Source organism: Myotis lucifugus, unplaced genomic scaffold (assembly GCF_000147115.1).
Source record: "Myotis lucifugus unplaced genomic scaffold, Myoluc2.0 scaffold_212, whole genome shotgun sequence".
Lineage (NCBI taxonomy): Eukaryota > Metazoa > Chordata > Mammalia > Chiroptera > Vespertilionidae > Myotis > Myotis lucifugus.
The window spans coordinates 1-21231 of record NW_005871260.1 but is presented as its reverse complement, the minus strand read 5'-3'; the positions used below and the strand labels follow the sequence as shown (position 1 = coordinate 21231).

Genomic DNA, 21231 nt, shown 5'->3' with positions numbered 1-21231 from the left:
GAATTCTTGCAGCCGACTGGTTGGAAATCACTGATCTACACTGTGTTTACCGTAGGGTGGGGAAAACATTTTCTCTCTCAGAGAAAAGTTTGACTTCTCCTCCCCTGCAGCTATAGTAGCTGAAAGATATACAAACGCCCCGTTAATGCCGCTCATTCGGCAGTGGCCAGGAGCACTCTGAAGTTCAGTGAGCAAGACCATGGGCCTCCTTTCATTCTAGCCTTTCCTAAAGTGCCCTCGCGCCCCGCCAGCACTGTTTGGAGGCCGCAGTTGGAAGAAAGCCAAACCCAAAACGAACCTGGGGTTTTTTGGGTGTGTGAGATGAAGGGGTGAGAGTCTGGATACAGGACGAAAACAAATCTAGCAGCATCGTCATAACCAAGACTGTTTTTGGTGACAGTTTCACAGGGGCTCCTGACGGTGCAGAGGCGGAGCAGGAGGAAAACTTCTGGTCCCAGGCGCTGGAGGATTTGGAGACCTGCGGGCAGTCGGGGATCCTGAGAGAGCTTGAGGTAGCCTGGGTCCTGCTCCTTACTTTGATTGTTTCTACATTCATGATTTTTGGTCCTTCTGAGTTGGCATTTATCACACCAGTTCATTTAAAAGCTTTAACCCCTTTCCACAGGAGAAAGCCGACAGGCGTGTGTCTGTGAGAAACATGACTCTCTTGGTAGCTACCCTTTTATGTTTATATTTTTGCTTGTGAAGCTGCCTCCCCTGCCCCCCTTGCCTTCCGGACAGCAGTTTGATTTGATACAATGCAGTGAAAAGTATATTGATTTCCCCATTTTCACCCCTCCCCCACCTGAGCTGACTGACTTGTGGCTTCTGCCATTGCTCCCTGCTAACCCTGACTGTACCTGTTTGCCACCGAATCGCTAAGGAGGCAGCTCAGTCTCCCAGCAGTGGCGCATCTCATTCCCTTAGCCGCTTTAGAAAGGTTTCTTTGGCATGTTTTCATTTGTACCTGGTACAGAAATTAATTTGATCGTGAAGCGGAACATAAGAGGAAATTTTATTTTCTTTTGTTTTGTCCTTTAAAATAGATGGTGATGCAGCTGGTGCAAAAGGCCGGTCTGTGGGTTAAGCAGCCAGACTGTTACACAGTGCTTTGCTGCTCATTGCAAATTCTGATCCCATATTAATTTAGTGTGAACTTAAGGAGTCCTGGTGAGATGGAGTGTCGTAGCTGAACTCCTGCCGAGTTCTTTAATCAAAGCCATGAATTTGCTGACGTACTCACGCTTTGGTCTGGGAAGTCCTGGACTATTTCCTTTTATGTTCTTTTAAATTTTCTAAGCTGTAAAAAATAAAGTGGCAAAAGTTTCATTTTTATTTTGATGTCATACGAGGTCCCCAAGTCACCATAAGGAATGTGAATGGCAAAACTGGGTGGAACTCTTGCAATTTTAAAATGATGACTCATCTTTATATTATTTTGCTTCTCAGTTGCATGTGTGGATATTTTGTGTGAATCTGCAAAGAGAATTATAAACAAAAATATTAATTTGAATTTGTAAACATCATAGTATTACCTGGCATGAATTTCAGCTTCCGAGCATGGCTAAAGGACCTGGAGGTGGATAATCCTATAAAACGTGAATACATTAAAATGGTAGCAATTAATTCCTTTTCATGCAACTTTCCAAAAGTGTAGAATGCTTAAGCATCAGCTGGCTTATTTAAACTTTTACCACTTCCTAAAGGGGCCCAAACTGAAGGATGAGCTCAGTTCACAATTCCTGAGCATACTCCTGCTTTTGAAAGCATGTGTTTGGCTCACATGCCTTTTGCATGTTGATCCTTTTTTGTAGAAGCAACTATCCTTCTAATATTCTGTTATAGCAGGTAAAATGCAAATGATGTAAAACACAATATGTGTTTTTCACCCCAAAATTGAGTTATCCAGTGAAAACAGCACCCATCAGCATAAAGATTATACTGCAACCGCCTGCCAAGCTTCTAATGTAGCTTCCTTCAGGCAGGTGTGGCTTCTGAAATTAGCAATCCAGAAGGGAAATGGGCTGAGAAATTAAAGTCCTCACCTAGAAAGAACGATTGGCAAACCGTAAATTAGAGTCTTATTTACACTTTTATCACAAAGACACATTCATTTATTAGTTTAAATGAACTCTGACCCCTTGATTGCAAACCCTAACTATGCAAAAAAATATATTATTTGAGCTAGGTTCATACATATGAAATTTATATCCACTATAAAAGTCAAAATGCACTAGAACTGTAACAAATGTAGATTAACTAAGTTGAAATGACTACAATTGAAATGAAAAGGAAAATTACACTAGTCATTTTCCCCATTGTTAGCAATAATTTAGGTTCAACTTAAGCACTGAAAAATGTATAGTTTTAACAAAGGAGAAAAATTCTGACTAAGACTTTGGACAAGTTACTTAATATGTCTTATCAGATATATCTCTTTCTTTAAAATATGGGGTTTGTAATGAGCTAATACTTACATGGCACTTACTAAATGTCCAATAGAAATGAATTATTTTTGCCATTTGTTTGATTAATGAACACTGCTTTTACTTTTTGTCTAATACAGAAAGAAGGTTTAAACATCAGAGAACTCTTAAATATATCTCTTCTAAGTTGTTTGTACATACCAATTATCTCACTGATAATGTAGAAAAGAGGAAATTATAATTGTAAATTATGAGTTATGCAAAATAGAAAAAGGCAATAAATAACTCTTGGAGCCCAAACAAATCCTAGAAAATTTAAATATTTCTTAACTTTTTATTATAGTCATGTATTTGTGTTTTAATTGTTATATTGCTTCAGAGATGTCACTGATTCCATTGAAGTTCTTTTTAAACAAAACAATCAAGCCATCAACGTGAACCAAAGACCTTTTGAGAATATGTCCTTGCTCCCATCAGAACCCTTTCTAGACCGATTTGTAACTTCTGCATGACTAAGGCTTATCAAAGCAAACTTGTCTCCCAGTTGCAGTGATTAAGTATTTTATTTCCAACATGTTTTCTGCTGGTCCCACGAAAAAATGAATGTAAAAATTAGATGTTAATAAAAGCAAATAACTAGTCTAAGTAGGCAAAAACAATAATAGGTAGATGGTCCCCACGGCCAGAGAGCAATCCTTGGGTGCTGTCTGTTACAGTAGATTAAACAAAAAATAAAAAAATGATACGTGTGAGTTAAGTGCCATAAAATAAAAGGATGTCCCAGGATATCCATAAAGCTGGTCACTGAAAGTTTTATTTGGGAAGGAATATATCTGAAATAAACCAAAATATGGATAATTCATACTGGTTTAAATGTTAGGGTTTAATTGACTAAAAAGGTCAGTTTTATATGCTTCAACGTAATATTTGGCCGAGAAGCTACACACCCTGGTAGTCAAGAATAAAGTCTGGAGTCAGATTGCTAAGGTTGCAATCCAAGACTCGTGGGCAAGTTGCTTAACTTATCCAGGCATCCCTTGCCTTAACTGAAATGGGAAGATATAATAATTAAATGATATTCTAGATACACACACATATATACAAGTGGTATTTAGCACACGTTAATGCTCAGTGACCAGGAAGGTTTTTTCACATTTACTTTTCCAAAATTATCATTTAAAAACTGATCTAGTTAGGATATTTTTATTTCTTCTCTTTCAACAGAGATGTTAATATGTGCACAAGAGCACTAAGATTTGCCATTCAAAAATTTTGTCGGAGGTATATTTATAGTTGGACACCAGATGAATTTGGAATTATAAAACCTTAGCTAAAAATGAAAACTCTACCCACTTTGCAGTGTTTCCTCCTGATCTATAATTTTAGGTCGTGCCCTTGGCTCATTTACTACCTATTTTGCCTTGGGTAAGTCACCCTCTTTGTGCCTCAGTTTCCTCATCTGTAAATTAGGAGGAATAACATTGCTTCTTTCATAAAGTTGTTTCGAGGCTTCAGTGGGTGAATACATTCAAAGGACTCAACAGATTACACTTCCGTTACTTTTAGCATCAGTATTATTATAAACCTCTACGTGGAGTTGCAGCCAGTGACACGGCATATGGAACCTGTTTTCTGTTCCCAGGATTTCTGGCAGATTCGCCAATTTGACTTTACCTTCATATAGCCGTTGTTTGGAGGAACACAGGCGTATTTTCAGAATTTCAGCAGCCTCCAAACTCGAGAAAGGGGCATCCCCAACCCGATGCTGGTTTCAAGTGCTCTTTTTGTTCCCCTCTGTGACTCAGTCATTTTGGGGAACTGATCTTCTAGGCTTGCTATTCCTGGTGTTTTCCATAGAGAATGTATTTGAAACGGAAACTGGTAACATCCCGATTCACTGGTAAAATCCAATCCAGGTGCCACAGCTTTTGCACAAGGGCTGAATCCAAGTAGCATAATAAATTATTACTCTTTAACCTCTCTCAGGATCTTACACAAAGGCCATTTCTAAGAAACAAATGATGTGGAGACATAGCTGGTCTACAAGCTTCTGGGCCAGGCCCAGTGGCCAAAGGAAAGACAGTAGACAAGGGGCTTCGGGTCGGAGCTCTTGTCCTTGTACCAGTAGCTCCATTTTAGCCCATTGTTTTTCCAGGTGGGACGAGAGGCAGCATTGCAAGTAGAGGCAGCCTGGTCTCCAATGAGAAGTTCTTAGCTCATTTCTGTAAGACACATTGAAGGTTGCCTCGTGAATCCCATCGTTAGAGCCCACTCAGTGGAAAGTTAATGCTTAAAATGTAGTTTACAGTAAGCAAATGTTAGAGCTTTTCAATTTGCCTCAGAACTGCCAGGGGTGGTATCTGATTAAATAAACCCAGCAGCTTAAGTACTTAAATTGGATTTGAGATGCGCATTACAAATGGCACTTACAAAGCATTTTTTCCAGATTTTCATACTTGGGTGACTATATCCATCCTTCAGTCTTTGGTTATGCCCTGAAGACACTGTATTTTGACTGGGCAGAGGCAGAAATGTGCTTAATGTTGAGCAACCAAACCCTTTCCTTCGTCTGTGGCTTAATTGTTTCTGAAAATTGTCAATGCCACAGGCAACAATCATGTCGGGGAGCACGATGAGTTTGAATCATGAGGCCCCAACACCTCGCAGTCAGCTGGGGCGACAGGCCAGCTTCCAGGAACGGAGCAGCTCGCGGCCACACTATAGCCAAACAACTCGGAGCAACACTCTGCCCTCAGAGGTGGGCAGGAGGTCCGTCCCCCTGAGGAAAATGAAACAAGAAATAAAGGAGATCATGTCCCCGACTCCGGTGGAGCTGCACAAGGTCAGGAAGCTTTCTTCTCTTCCCTTAGGGTCACACGTAGTAGCCATTGTGCATAGCCTGATGCAAGCATGATAATGACCTTGCACTTTGGTCTCAGCCAAGGAAGGAAGCCAGGGCTTAAAGGTCGACCGGCAGAGACTTTGCTTGTTCTCTCAACACCGAGACATTATTTTGTAAAACAAAGATAATTAGCTTTCAAGCAATGAATTAATAAAGAAATGTGTTTGTGGCCAAAAATCTTCTTATGAAAGTTCAAGGCTCCAGTGTCACATGGAGCTTTGATGATTGGTCTATTATTCCAAATTCACGGGGAAGGGCAGGAAGGATTTTCCTAAATGTATATGCTCCTAGCTTGACTCAAAGGGGCTTGAGGTGTAATGTGGGAAGGCTTAATCCTTAATTTCGGATTTATCAGTAGCTGACTACATTACTTGAGGGACATGAAGTTCTCTTCAAGATGATTTAGACGTCTTGGGTTTGGAAAGGGTAAGCCTGGCGATGTTCCATCTCTGCTACCATAGTTGCCTCACTTTACTTCATGAAAGAAAACCCACAATGGCACACGGAGCTGAACTTGAGTGGCGGCAGAGTTTAAATAAGGCATAGGTGAGTGGCAGTGTTTGTGGAACCACTGTCAAGTACAGCTGTGGTAGAGAGGTGTCTCTGGTTTTCTTTTGTAGAACTAATGCTTTGTTTTTGTTAATGCATAAGGATACTTACAATCTCACTCCATTTTTCTTGAGAGCCAAGACCCTCTCTGTAGTCAATAATCTAGTAACTAGAGATTATTTATCTTGCCCAGAAGAGCAAATAAATGTTAGATTAAAAGGAGGTGACAGGCCAGCTACTCCTTTTTTCCTCTAAAGCAGTGGTTCTTAACCTTCCTAATGCCGCGACCCTTTAATACAGTTCCTCATGTTGTAGTGACCCCCAACCATAAAATTATTTTCATTGCTACTTCATAACTGTAATTTTGCTACTGTTATGAATCATAATGTAAATATCTGATATGCGGGATGTATTTTCATTGTTACAAATTGAACATAATTAAAGCATAGTGATTAATCACAAAAACAATATGTAATTATATATGTGTTTTCCGATGGTCTTAGGCGACCCCTGTGAAAGGGTCGTTCGACCCGCAAAGGGGTCGCAACCCACAGGTTGGCGACCCACAGGTTGAGAACCGCTGCTCTAAAGACTTCAATTTCCCTAACCACCTATTAAAAGTAGCTATTTCTTTTACAGCCGACAGATCATAAAGTAAAAGAAAGGACTTTGTGGAAAGTTGGGTTCTGAACTTGGTATTCCATTGCTAGATGCATTCATTCACTTAAAGAATCTGTTGCGAATCCCCAGCAAGCACATACCAGTAGTCTAATGGGGAGGCATTCTGGGAGACAGTGGGAAGATGGTGGGACAGGTACAATGACAGAAGCAAGACTAGGCTGCCTTGGAGGGCAGAGGGTGGACCCCTCCCACTACAGAGGAATAGAAAAGGCTTCCTAGGCACAAGTGTTGCCTCTGCAGGAAAGTGGGGAGTGGAAAGGTGAAGAGTGGGAAGGCATTCCAAGTACAGAAAAAAGCATGTGTAAAGGATGTCAAGACTATGATGTGCTGAGGGAATGAGAATATTCCAACATATCACCGGAGCCTTGAATTGGAGCCTGTGCCTTAGGAGGAACTACAGAACTTTACAGAAAAGCAAAGGAGTTTCTGACGTTTTAGGGTAGTGACCCAGGTGTCACTACCACAAATTAGGTTGTTTATCCAGCTACCCTGAAAGGATGTGTCTGTCTGGTGATCACCGGCCTTCACCCCCCTCACACGTCCTAACACACTAACGACAGCACCATTAGGAGTCTGAAGGCCTCACATGAGTCTTCAATTGCAGAAGCTGCATAGTCAGTGCTAATTCTGCTGCATCAAGAAAAGGGCTGGCCCCTCCTAACCCCTCCCCTCTTGCCCTCTTCTCTAACACTCCATGTCCAGGCAGAGGAGAGCACGCTTCTGACCCACCCGCCCTCAGCATCCAGGGAAAGGACACCAACATGTACGGAGCGCCTACTGTGTGCTGCATGTCACCGGTGTATACCCCTCACAATAGCCCTCCTCAGCAGATATTTACTATCTCCATCTATAGGACAGGGAACTAGCAAGTACAAAATAGAGTCACTTTTCTTCTGGAGTAAAGCAGTCTCCTCCAGGGAAAAGTATCGATAGCCTAGCAATTCAAAAGGCCCGTCTCCCCTTCCCTCCTGCACTGGCTGCATTTAGCACAGATAGTGATGGTGAATTGGATGTGCAAATTGTTACAGTTGAGGTCAAAAAATGGCTGTGCTGAAAATAGATCCTGTGAAAAGTTTTTCGAAGGCATCTCCACTGACCCAGCACAGTGAGTGGCCGGGGAAAGACTGGCTGAAGCTGTGTCGGTGTGTGGATCAGGAGGCCTCGCCATCACAGACACAGGTGGGCCAGCTTTACCTAATCAATGTGCTTCACTTCAGTGCATTTCCCTCATAGCTTCCCTTCCTTCTGAATTGACCTCAAACTAAATAAGACTCTGAAAAATAGACGGTGGCTGGGCATCATGTGACACCTAGTAGGATCTGGTGAAGTGGCGGAACCTGCAGCCGACTGTACGGGATTCTCAGAGTGGTTTTCGCTCACATCTCAGGCCTCTCTTCCTTTCTAAGTGACTTCAGTTGCTCTGATAGGCCAGCCACATGGTGGCTGTGAAACCTTCAGGGTTGAAGTGGTCGGGAGGAGAAATGGTCATGAGAACTCACTTCACTCAGAGCTGAGACCTTTGCCTGGAGGTGCCTTTTGAACTCTGGACGATTAGCTGACACCTTGGAAAAGCACAGTGACGTGTTGACAGACCTGAGTGATCCTTCACTGGGTACCACCAGCCTGCACCAAGCCTTTGTGAAAATTACTCTCGTGTGATGGGGTAGAGAAGGGGCTAGGGCTGTGGTCGGCAAACCGCGGCTCGCGAGCCACATGTGGCTCTTTGGCCCCTTGAGTGTGGCTCTTCCACAAAACACCACATGCGGGCGCGCACGTACAGTGCGAAGTTGACTTAAAACTTTAAGTAAAGTTTATTAAGTTAATTTTAGGGAACGTTGTGGAGTGAAAGAAGATGTAGTGTCGAGGATTGAGAAAGGTATGGTGAGATGGTTTGGACATACAGAGAGGATGAACGAAAGGAGATAGACGAAACAAGTATACATGACGAGTGTGGATGGGAGAGTTGGGAGGGGTCGACCTCAGTGAACGTACCTCAATCAGATTGAGGACGTTTTTAGCAAAGGCCAGCTTAGGAGTACCCTAATTAAGTTAATAACAATGTACCTACCTATATAGTTTAAGTTTAAAAATTTTAGCTCTCAAAAGAAATTTCAATCGTTGTACTGTTGATATTTGGCTCTGTTGACTAATGCGTTTGCCGACCACTGGGCTAGGGAATTAGAAACACACCCCTCCCTCAAGTTGAAGACTCCCCCAGATGGAGTACCCAGCCTGACACATGGGGTGAGGGCTGGTTTTCAGTTCCCTGAGCCCCTTGGGTGCACTTTCTAAGTGGACCTGGTGGAGGAATTCCCCAGGAGCTGGGAAGAGCCAGGCGAGAGGCTGGGGGCGTGGGCAACACACCATTCTGAACACGTGTGTGTTCTTTTCCGGTGGCCATCTTTCTCGTGGCCATTGGCACTTGGAAAGCTGTCTCCACGAGAACAGTGTGGGCCGTTCCCGTCCAGGCCGGCGCCTGCAATCGCTTACTGTCGCTAGAAGCTGACCAGGAGGCTAGGCGGGAATGAGCAGGTATCTAACCCCATTCCTGGAGAGGAAGACAAAAGGAAAAGCTGCCCCTCTCCTGGTGACGGACGACTAACGCCTTCACACAGCAGAACAAAGTGTGGGCTTGTCTTTCAGTTTCTTGGGTTTCATCTGACTCTCATCGTTTGCGCCCATGTTCCACCTAGTCTTCCTCGCCATTCCTTCTCTTCCTTAGACCTTCAGAAATCCTGAACTCAGGTCAGAGTCTAAGCGGTTTCGTTCATTTCACGTCATTTGCTGTGTCTCAGGCTCCACCAGGTCCTGGCAGGGCTTCCTTGAAGTTGTCTGGTTGTCCATCTTTCTCATGAGCCCAAATCGCTAGCCATCCTTCCTGACACTCGAGAACAAACAGGACTGAAGCTCCACTTCCCATGTGGATGGGGAGGAAGTTGAAGCTGGACTGATGGTTTAGTACTTTGTTGGGGGGAGGCAGGCTGGGGGTCACTGGGAAGTGATACTCATGTCCCCTTAGACCACTGCCTGTCAGACTGTCCTGGCTGAGTCACACAGTCTGAAATCATTTTATCTCACACGTCAGTACACACATATACCACATTCATATATGAATGAATCTAAATTTTGTACACTGACATCTTCTATTTCTTGCTTATTTCTTCTTAAATGTGATCGCATGAAGCTGGCTTTCAGGCTTATTAATGGGTCACAACCAAAAGTTTGCAGACTACAGCCCTAGATAACAGTTTGGCGTGTGACCCTCTGCTGACCTTTTCTGTGATGACATGGGGTGCTTGTTCAAATGCAGGCTCCTAGTCCCCACCCAGACTTAGCTGGCCAGCACTTTCTGGGAGGTCAGGCCAATAATCTCCCCTTTAGCAACCCCTTCATTGGATTCTGTTGCGCCCCAAGATGGAGTATCATTCCCTTGGGTGTTGCTAACTAGCAGTGAGTCCTCTGTTTCGGTGAAGTCCCAGGCAGCACCTGGCTGATGAGGTAAAGAGATGAGGTTGCATCTTTGGCCCTGGAACTCCGAGTTTTATCTTTGCAATGAATTCTGGTCTGTCTTGTAGCTTATCGCAGATTCTTCCTCTTTGCAAGTAAGGCGCCTGGGATCTTCGCTACAGTTTATTGATAACCCTTCTTTCCCGCCTGAGTGTGAATATACTTTGGTGTCCACTTAATCCATTTCTGAGGTGAAGTCCAGCTCCACTTCTTTGCACAGTGTAAGACAAAAAAATTTAAGTAGAGTAGAAAGTTCCCCACATTCAGAGCATTTGGACTTTCTAAAATCGTATTGACATTTCCTGTGCTCTGTCGTGCATGTTTTTCAATGAAATTACATGCCTTATTTGTATGCAACTATTTTTATTTTTCCTTTTGCAGAGATATTTATTTCCACATCTACTTTTACTGGCAGCTTCTGGTGGCATTTGCGTCACTGGGAAGCCGGTTTGTTTCTTGTGGCTGCATTTGCTGCCATCGACTTGCCCAGCCCCACTAGTGCGCTCTGCGTTTCACACGCGTTTGAGTGTTTGGAGAGGGGACTCCAGTACAAGCGTGTTCTCCTCGGAAGGACGCCCTTCTTGGTGTTCCATGGCAGCTTCTTCCACAGCCCTCCCCGTGCCCGCCCCCCACCCCCCAGAGAAGCAGGCTCAGCCCCGGGCGGGAATGTGAAATGGAAGGACATGCTTATTCAGCCCCAGGCCTCTTCCTCACCAAGTATCTGGAGTTGGTGCCCAGATCAAAGGAGCCCTCACACCAGGCCTTCTCCAAATAGCTAGTGTAGCATCTTCTTACTGTGGAAGTCACGAGAAGCTAAAACTACAAACTGGATGTCTGAGCCTTTTCTTTTGCCTGCCTCTGTGCTAGACAGCTTCTCCCCTTCAGGCGAGGAGTGATGAATGAGGGAGCGCCAGGCAGGCCGAGGCTCGGTCCCAGCCTGACAGTCCTCAGCCGCCTCACTTCCCAGATCCTCGGTTTGCTCACTTAGCACAGAAGGGACAGCTGATTATCGGGAGAAGAGACTTCAAAAACAGCATTTTCCCTGGGGGAGTTGCCATCCTTCAGATCTCGCCAAAGCCATGCACTGTCAGAACCCCAGAACATGAGGTCTCCTCAGGATCCCGGACTTACAGGAGGTCCAGCCAGCTGCCTCAGAGCCCCCTGAGGCGGGGATGTGGGCCAGAATGAGACCCAAAGGCAAATGGGGGGTGTCTAGTTACCCGTCACCGCATCAGCGTGACCAGCGCGTTCTCGCCCTGTGAAACCAGGGCAGCTAAGTATCTGAACGTTGTTGAGGGACCATGGATTGTAGAATGAGGGTTGGAATTCAGGTTGTACATTTTATATAACGGATTATCCAACCCTGATCCTCAGGATGTATCATTTAGGTCAGCTTCCCTTGTCTATGCTCCTGTTAAAACAACTTTTCAAAATGTGAAAAACATTATTCATATGCAAATGACTGGCTTGTATTAAATATCGATGATAGATAGATAGATAGATAGATAGATTTATATTCTCAGGCTATTGGGGGGAAAGAATGTGGGAGTAAAATTTCCAATTTAGAATAAAGATGCTCAATGACTTACAGAAAATAAAGCAAAGCCTTTGAGGTTGTCTTTTTTGATGGAAAAGAATCATTTGCATCTCTACCAGGCGGAAGTCGCTTTACATCCTATCACTTTGAGTCTGAGCTCTGCTCTGAGCAATAGAACTGGTAAGTCAAACAGAGTTGCCAACCCCTAGACAAGGATGGCCCTTGGGCAGGCTTGTTAGACAGTGTGTGGGGGGGGTGGTGCCTTACTTCTCACTTTTTGACCACGTGTCTTATCCCTTCCGTCCTGGATCCACCACCACCCCTCTTCAGAGGTGTGCCCAGCTTCCCTTAGGTCTAGCTCTGGCCTGCAGAGCATTCATCTCTTCCTGATGTCTCTGTGGTGATCAAATATGTTTATAGGTTGTAAGAGACTCTGTTATCATAAGATATTCTTTCATCTGACCAGTGGTGCAGCTCTCTGAGGGTCACCCTGTCTCCTGACTGTCCAGGTCTTTGGAGAGAAGCCTGCTGGCCACCTCCCTCCGCCGTGGCTCTGCCATGCTGCTTGTCTAGCAGATCTGTGGTAGGACGTGATCATGGTCCAGCCCAGGGCTTGTCTCTTTCTTTCCCTCAGGTGGGGTGCCGAGATCTCTCCTTGCTTGAGAATCTTTGTAGTGTTGGGCCACAGCAATCCCTGGAATGAGGAAATGCAGTCAAGACTGTTCGTGCTCAGTGCAGCAGGAGTTGGTCAGTTGTAACTTGTTATCCTTCCCGAAGGACAGGGAGCCTGGCCCTGAGTTCCCCCGACCCAGAGGGTGGGTGGAGGGCTGGTCTCCCACCCAGAGGAGCAGGTGGCCGCTGGAGCCAGGAAGCCCACTGGGATATTGTGATTTATAGTAAGGAATGTATCCGTGGTCCATGTCCTCATGGCACGGGACTCCAAAAGGCCTTGGAATGTCCTGGGTGTGGAGAGCGTAAGGGTGTCTTTAGCTGTGTTAATGAGGTGGCTTTTGGACAGCACCTAAGGAGGAAGGAAGGGAGAGGGCTTGGAGGTTGAATCAATCACCAATGGCTGATGGTTTAGTTAGGCAGGTCTAAGTAAGGACGCCTCTGTAAAACCTAAAAGGAGAGAGAATGGAGAGGTTGGTGAACACATGGACATGTGGAGAGAGCGGTGCACTCGCGGGGGCTTGAAGCTCCACCCCTTTCCCCACACCTTGCCCTATGCGTCTCTTCCATCTGGCTGTTCCTGACGTATCTTTTATAATAAACGGGTATTTTAATAAGTAAAGTGTTTTTCTGAGCTCTGACAGGTGCTCTAGCAAATTATCAAACCCAAGAAGGGGGTTGTTGGAACCTCTGATGGATAGCCCGTTGGCCAGAAGCCCAGGTGATAAGCTAGACCTGCAATTGGCACCTGAAGGCTTTGTGGGGCAGCCTTGTGGGATGGAGCCCTTAACCTGGGAGATCCGATGCTATCTTCAGGCAGATCGGGTCAGACTGGATCTGAATTGTAGGGCACCCAGCTGGTGCAGCAGCATTGCTTGGCGGTAGGGGGAAACACCCCTTCGCCCCCTACACACAGGTTGGCATTGTGATCATGACCTTTTTACCCACAGAGGTGCCGGGACAGACTCGCCGCCACTGCTGGCTGGCTCGGTGGCAGCCAGAGCACATGGAAGGGGCCAGCGACAGAGCTGACAAGAACTCGGTGTCCGTCAGCTGCCATGGCTTGGCTTGATCGCCTGGAGAATTGGGAGAATGATCTCACGCTTGCCGCTTTGATCTGATGTGAAATGATAGACATGAGGTGCTCTGCACAAATGGAGAAAGCCAGACCTAAAAGCCGGGCGCTCCCTTGGTTGGGACTCAGCTCTCCGAGGGCCAGGTCAGCCCCTGACTTGCTCACACTTACACTGGTTCTCTCACTGCCAACCCCCGTGCCACGGCCCTGCCAGGGAGCAGCAGGAGGCACAGTGTGAAGCAGCTGTCCCTCCTTCTCCTCCGCCAACAGAGACTCGCAGACGGGAAGGCAGCCGCTGCCTTCTCTGACCCAGTGAGTCTTGAAAGCCAGGAGCTGGAGAGGCATAAACAGACATGGCCTCCTTCCTCTAGGGCGGGAAGAATGCAGCTGGGAAGGCCGTGCTTTGTTTTTCCTTTCAGCCCCCCAGGTAGTGCAGGATTGTTCTCAAAACTGCCGTTCAGGGAATTGTCAGGTTTGAAGGAACAAGGCGACCCCCACAGAGCCTGCAAGAATGAACTCAAATGCCTGGTGATTTACGGGAAGACCAGTACCACCTCTGAGAAGTAGGTGTCGGTTTGGTCCTTAAGGCCTTTGGACGAGGGGCTGAGCCATAGAGAGGCTGCAGTGCGTAGGAACTGCTCCTGGGGACATGTGTCACTCAGAGTGACCTGCCGAAGATCGCAGGCCCAGCCGCCCTGAGCATCCACGTGGGGACAGCTGGCTCCGCTGCGAAGCTTCTCTCACATGTCAGACTGAAAACACAAGCTGGAGGTCTCTGATCTTTGCCTCAAGGACATTGTTCAGACGCGTGGATAGAAATAAAAGGCAAGGCTCAGCGTGGATGGCGGCGAACCCTCTGCCTCCTGCCAAGGCTCCGTTCTCGGGAGGGTTAGAAGAGTTGCAGCACATGCTGGCCAAGGGTTCAAAGGGAACCGAGCTTTGTGGAGCTGTGTCCTTGCCGGAGTGTTATGTTCCATGTTCACTGGCCCTTTTAGAACAGAAAAATCTATCCAGGTTCCCTGGAGGCAGCCTTTGGTCTGCTCAGAATGAGACCCTACAAGATGAACTGGCTCACGGGGGCTGGGGTGGACCGGGACGAGGTCTAGGAGCAGGAGTGTATTGGGATGCCCATGGAGAGCCCAGGAGGGCTCTATGGGAAGAAATCAGCAGACATGAAGCATTTTTCATCTTTACTTGCTGGGCCGTTGGAAATGGATAAAGGCTGCCTGACCAGCTAGGAGATTATGTCCAGAAAAAAAAAAATCATGACTTGACAAACACAGCTAATGAGGTCAGATATTTTAGTACCAAATCCCAGAGCTTGTGCATTCTCACCGGACCAGCCTGTCCATCAACTTCAAGAGTCAGCATCCCCATTAGCAGGAAGGGAATGAATGTGCTGCCGAGTTGTTGGAGATCAAAAGCAATCACATGTAGGAAAGTGCCTGGGTAAGGGAGGCATGTGTGCAAAAACAAAAACAAAAACGAAATGGCCTAACCCCCGGCATGCTTAGAATTATTTTTGGACGGGAAATAAATCAGAAGTAACCACCACCAACCTCCAGTGGGACGGGGGGCGGCAGCTACCTGGCACAATTTATTATTGCTGCTTTGAGCGCAGTCAGCTGTGCTGCCCAGTTTTGTGAATTATTGATTTCTGGAATCTTATCTTTCGTGGTCATTTAAAAATAATTTCATTTTCATTATGTGCTATTTATAAGCTAGTTCCAGGAGAACCACAGAATTGGCTATTAAAATTCAGTCTCTTCTCGCCTTAGGAAATCTTTCCAGAGAAACAGGTTACTTTCCAATTTAAACCGCTTATTCGCCTCTTATGCTGAAGAGTTTACCATAGAGACACGTCAAGTCTGAGGCCCAGGAGAGTGAAGCCTCTTGGTCAACAGCTGTGCCCTTCACCTGCTCATCGGCTCTGCTTAGCATCCACCTGTAATGCTTTGGTGAATGTATTCCCACTGGCTAGTGTTGGCATCATTGGCTGCCACTCACCTTTCTGCCCCTCCTGGGTCCTGGCTGTGGAGCAGACATCCAAGAACCACCGGCCACCTGAGCAATGAAGACGTCACTGTTGTGCCAGGCCCATGCCCAATGTTCCCCCAGTGCAAGGATTCAGGGTCACTGTGCTGGAAAACATGCCTCAGAGCTCAGAAAGAAGTGGGCTTCCTAGTGCTGCTTGTGAGTACAGGCTTTGCAACCCTCCCAGGCGGGCCCGGAGTCTGCAGGGCAGACGCCAATCCATGTACCCAACCAGCCGTAAGCACAGGGTCCCTAGGACTCACAGGACTGTACCTCCAGGAGGTTCCTGCCCCGGGTGTGCTGCTGGTCACTGGAGAGAACGTGGCTGGGAATAAAGGTGGGAAGGGGGCACAAGGACAGGTCCCACAGACAAGGCACAGACCAAGCCAAAGGGCACATAAGCAGGGACCCTGAGCAGAGAGATTTCTCCCTCTAGGAAACAGGGCCCGGAGGACGCAGGGTGCCACAATCCTATTAGCCACTCACCACCTCCTCCTCTGTGCCCTCATGCCCCCATTCCTCTTCCTCTCTTTGGGAGAGGAGCATGGGGAGGGGAGGGGAGGGGATGTCTGGTACATAAGCCAGAAGTGTTTTCTGCAATCAAGGCTCCTTGGAGGTATGGCTGATTCCAGATGGGGAACAGGAAATATCCACAGTGGGTCTGTGACAGCTGGAGCTAGAAAGCCAAGAAGTTATAACAAATGGGTCATATCACAAGGACATAGGAGTCAACATTAAGGACTCTCCTTGGTCAAAGATGAGATAATTTGAGCATCCAAAGTAACGATGACACAATTGATCATCAAAGGTTTATATTGATATTTTACTTAACAAAAGTCATTCCTCCTCCCAAAAAACCCTCCCTGGGACACCACTGGAAGTATTTAGTGCCCTAATTTCCTATTCTAAGAACAAAAGGAAAGAATTAGCATTCCCTTTGCTGTTCTTGTACAAACTCTGTACTTCAGAGTAATCAAATAGCACTAATTGAAGAAAGGAGAAGTCCTCTTTACAAAAGAATTGTAGCTAATACAGAAGATATTATAGGATTAGAAAAAGATTATCACCCTGCAAGCCCTAATGAAAGTATTTATTCAGAGCAAGGTCATCAGTGGATAAAACCACTAGATTAAAAGTTGATAGGGAGCCTTACAGTGGGGAAATTGAGCTGTCATCACTGGAACCCAATGTCTAGTGGACTAGACATTGAGTGACAAGATGTCATAGGAAGCACACTGTCCATCTGTGATAATATATCTTTACTAGGGGCCCAGTGCACAAATTCGTGCACCTTGAAAGGAATTGTGGGCTGCGAGGCTGAGGTGGGGATAGGGGTGGGTCTTGGCCCATCCTCCGTGCCCCAACCCAGCCCCTTCTGCCGCGGCCCCCAGTCCCCTGTCTCCCAGCATTCCCGCTCCTGCCACCACTGCTCCCACTTGCTGACAGCAATGGCCCTGCTGATGGCACAGAGTGGTTGGGGCTGGTGCCAGCAGCAGGTGCAAGTGGGGACTGCTGCCCCGATCGCCCCTCAGGAGCAGGGGGAGGTGGATAAGACCTGAGGGGCGATCGGGGCTGGCAGCCACCGCTCGCACCCGCTGACGGCACCAAGTGATCGATCGGGGCCGGCGCCAGGTGCTGGCAGTGGGTGTGAGCGCCAGGCGGGATGGTGGCATGCAGGAGCAAAGAATTTTCAGTAACCACCAGAGGCTTGCCCGAATGACAGTGACTGGCACCCTGCCTTGGTCTGGCACCTCCGCTTACCTGCTCCACCATCTGGCCTTGGCCGATGCCCGCCATGTTCTGCGCTCTGCCACCTGCTGCTGACGCCTGCCACGTTCAGTGTGCACCCCCTGGTGGTCAGCGCACATTATAGCAACCAGTTGTTCCGTTGTTCGGTTGTTCCGCAGTTTGGTCGATTTGCATATTAGCCTTTTATTATATAGGATACCCTTCCCCCTCTGACTCCAATCAAGCATCCAGTGCTCACATCTATTTAGAGGACATACGGGGGATAAAAGAGCATACTAATGACAAATGACACCATTTCCACAATAAGTCAGCAGCACAGAGAAAACAAGATGGGGGCATACTCTAGATAAAAGGACATTTAAGAGATAGAGCCCAGTTGGTATGGCTCAGTGGTTAAGCATCGACCTATGAACCAGGAGGTCATGGTTCGATTCTCAGTCAGGGCACATGCCCAGGTTGTGGGCTCGATCCCCAGTAGGGGGCATGCAGGAGACAGCCGATCAATAATTCTCTCTCTGCCCTAACTGGTTTGGCTCAGTGGATAGAGCATCAGCCTGTGGACTAAAAGGTCCCAGGTTCAATTCTGGTCAAGGACATGTACCTTGGTTGCCAGCACATTCCCAGTAGGGAGTATGCAGGAGGCAGCTGATCAATGTTTCTCTTTCATTGATGTTTCTAACTCTCTATCCCTCTCCCTTCCTCACTGTAAAAAATCAATAAAATATATTTAAAAAATAATTCTCTCTCATCATTGATGTTTCTATGCCCGCTCCCTTCCTCTCTGAAATCAATAGAAATGTATTTTAAGTGTGTGTGGGGGGGGCGGGGGGGGGGGAGATTGAAAGCAAACATAATGTGTGGACCTTGTTCAGATTTGAGCAAACCAGCTCTAAAAACCACTTTTGAGACAGAGAAATTGTATTATGGACTAGATATTGGAGTATATCAAGGAGTAAGAGTTGATTTTGCAAATGAATTAGTGGCATTGAGGTTACATAGGAAGAGTTCATGATTTTTATTCATACTGAGGTATGTAAGAGTGAAATGGCATGAGGACTGGTATTTTCCTGAAATACCACCCCCCAAAAAGAAAACAGAAGGGTGGATGAAGTAAGTGTGTTGGGCTATTGATGGTTGTTGGGTCTGAGTGATGAGTATGTGGGGATTCATTGTTCTACTCTCTCTGCTCTTGAATATGTTTGACATTTTTTTCATTAAAAAATAGCTTTCTCCTAGCAAAACTTACTGTGGTAATTATTTCCCAATATGTTTATGTCAATTCATTATTCTGTGTACCTCAAACTTATACAGAGCTGTACGTCAATTATACCTCGATAAAATTGGGAAAAAATTAAAAATAGCTTTCTCTCCTATCCTATGGCCTATGACAAATCGTGATTATAGAGGGGCTTAAAAATTCTTCTCTGAAATGAGCATTTACTAAGGAAGTGTACCATGGAGAGATCTGAACTTCTCAGTCAGAACCACTCTGTTGCTTGCTGTTTTACTGTGGGCAGGTTTCTAACCCTCTCTGAGCCTCCCTTTCCCTGTCCATGTGATCTGCTCCACAAACTTGGTAGAGACGGTAGCATTCTGTTTGCTTTTTAATCTGCTCACCAAATCCCACAGACCTTATTAGCCAGAAGTCCAGCATCTCCTGCTCAACCTTCCATCCATCTCTCTCCTGTGGGACAGGCCTGGCTCAATGTCAGAGGTGCTCTCACCTGCTGTGACCACCAGGTGGCGCCATTGGATCCTCGTCGGGGCCCAGCCTAGTTCACACTCCCAGCTTACGGTGGACAGCACTGACTGTCAGAACCAATCTTTTAATTTATTCAACAAAAATACCAACCCTCCTATGTGGCAGGCACCGGATTAGGGATTTGGGATATGTAAGTGAATATCCCAAAGGTCCTTGCTCCTCTCAAGCTCCCTGAAAGGGCATCTTCCACGTCCTCCCCTACTTCACCTGAGCCCAAGTCACCAAGAAAATCGTCTCCTCCACTCCGGATGGGATTTGCTTTGGGGATGCGGGGTGGGGGAGGGGAAGAGCATGCTCTCATTTACTCAGTTTTAACGCACTTCTCCCCAAACATCAAAGGGTGCATTCCGATGGGGAAGGGGAGGGGGGGGGGGTGGCTGGATTTTCTAAACCACACACACCCGCGCAGGCGCACAAGTGTCTTCTATATTGTACAGCGGGGCTGGCTGCTCTGTCTTTGTGGAACTGAACGCCACAGAAGTGATCCTTCCACAGAAACCGGGCCATTTCAGATTTTAAAACCATATACTAGTATATGCTGATGTGTCAGCACATATCACGTGCCTTATTTCACAGGCTCTAAGATGCCATTGATAATAAAACAGTCTGATTTCAGAGATTTTAAAATATTTAAAAAAGTAGTGCCTCTTGGAATCTATGAAATAAGGCCTTTTGCGCGACAGTGGAGTGCTCCGTGTATGTAGTCAGACAAACTCAGCCCCACCATCCGTCACCTTTGTGATCTTGGGCAAGTTACTAACCCTCTCTAAAATAGAATTTTCTCACTTCCAACACGGCAGTAACCACTAGGGCTGCCTGGTGAATCATGCTGACCCAGCCAGCAGGTGCTTTAGCTCTCTGTCCAGTAAAATAAAAATCCGCACACTGGCCACTTTCCTGCTTCCTTCCATGTGTCCTACCTCTCTGAACTAAAATGACTGGGTATAAAAAAATAAACCTGCTCTAAAAGTTTTCATCTTCACGTTTTGCTCTCTACAGCTCTGAATTTTCTACTCGTCTACAAGAATGCGTCCCCATATCATTTGTGTGAAAGTAAACTAAAAGGCATGTCTTTAAACCACGAGGGTAAAAATGTAAGCCCAAGTCATGGCTTGAAGTGTGCACAGGGTTTTGCGGAGGGCATTTGGCAGCCTTAGGACAAACAGTGGGCGCCTTTAAGTGTGAAATGAGTGTGAGGCGCTGAGCACGCCCCCAGCAGGGCCCCGCACTGTGCTGGGGCACAATACACGGGCCTCTGGGAGGCAGGCTCTTCTCTCTCGTTCACTGCTGTTTCCTGTGCCCAGAACTGTGCCCAGAACAGGGTGGGGACTCAGTCCCCATTTGCTGAAAGTAGGCCTGATTGGATGAGTGAGGGACCTCAGGCTAACTCTTGCAGATGGTCAGGTGGAGAGATGAGCCTTGGGGGGAACTTAACTGGCGGCAGCTGGTCGCAGGTGTAGAGAGAACCAGCTGTGGCCCACAGCTGAGAAGGGGAATGCCTTGAGCTGCTCCACCCAGCCCTCCACACATACAGAGGGAGCTGCTGAAGCCGGGCCCAGAGCAAGGGGTTTGTTACAGGAGCACTTGTAGGTGTTTTTGTTGGTTTGCTTGCTTTACCAACATTACTGGAGTCATGATTGCGGCACCAGAGCGAATAAAATGATGGACTTCACGAGACTTGCTCAGAGGAGGAGGAAACGCTGGGCCTGGTACCCAGCAGGGCCCCAGGCAGGGCGGGGCCGGAAGGACGGGCCTTCGGCTCAGTCCTGGTGTCCAGCAGGACCGAGGGCCGCCCTGGCTGCTCCCCGCACTGGAGGGCTGTCCAGGAAAGTAGAGAAGTCAGCTTGCCCTGGTCCAAGTCTCACATGTACCTGGGAACTGCTATTAAAAAAAAAAAGAAGAAGAAGAAGGCCAGGCCTCTCCAGCTTTTCTCCTCCTTATTTTTCTGTTCTGCTGGAAGTTTACAAATTCCAAGGACATTCTAGGGAAGGTGGGGGGAGCTGCCTCATGTATTACAAATCCATTATGTGATTGAAATGAGTTTGAAAAGATGGTTGGTCAAGGAGATTCACAGGCCCAGCCTCCAACCTGGCTAAAATGTCCCGCCACACGTTCTCCCGTTCCAGGTGACCTTGTACAAGAGCTCGGACATGGAGGACTTCGGGTTCAGCGTGGCAGATGGCCTGCTGGAGAAGGGCGTGTACGTCAAAAACATTCGCCCGCGGGGCCGGGAGACCTCGGTGGCTTAAAGCCCTATGACAGGCTCTTACAGGTAAGACCGCAGGTGAATTTTCATTAATTTTACCCTCTGAGTCTTTCTTGACCGAAGCCCCCCCCCCC

The 21231-nt window shown here is 46.9% G+C and overlaps 1 protein-coding gene across 2 annotated transcripts in view; it reads left to right on the top strand.

Annotated features, from left to right (window-relative positions):
- GRIP1 (glutamate receptor interacting protein 1) overlaps positions 1-21165 on the top strand; it is a 257964-nt gene extending 236799 nt beyond the window's left edge. The window contains exons 20-23 of one of the 2 annotated variants that reach the window (XM_023761661.1): positions 401-512; positions 626-670; positions 5035-5268; positions 21018-21165. In XM_023761661.1, the coding sequence (XP_023617429.1) occupies positions 401-512; positions 626-670; positions 5035-5268; positions 21018-21140 (514 nt within the window). In that variant the 3' untranslated portion in view covers positions 21141-21165. The remainder of the gene's footprint in view (positions 1-400; positions 513-625; positions 671-5034; positions 5269-21017) is intronic. The other variant, XM_023761662.1, reaches the window with a different exon arrangement.
- Positions 21166-21231: the final 66 nt, after the last annotated feature.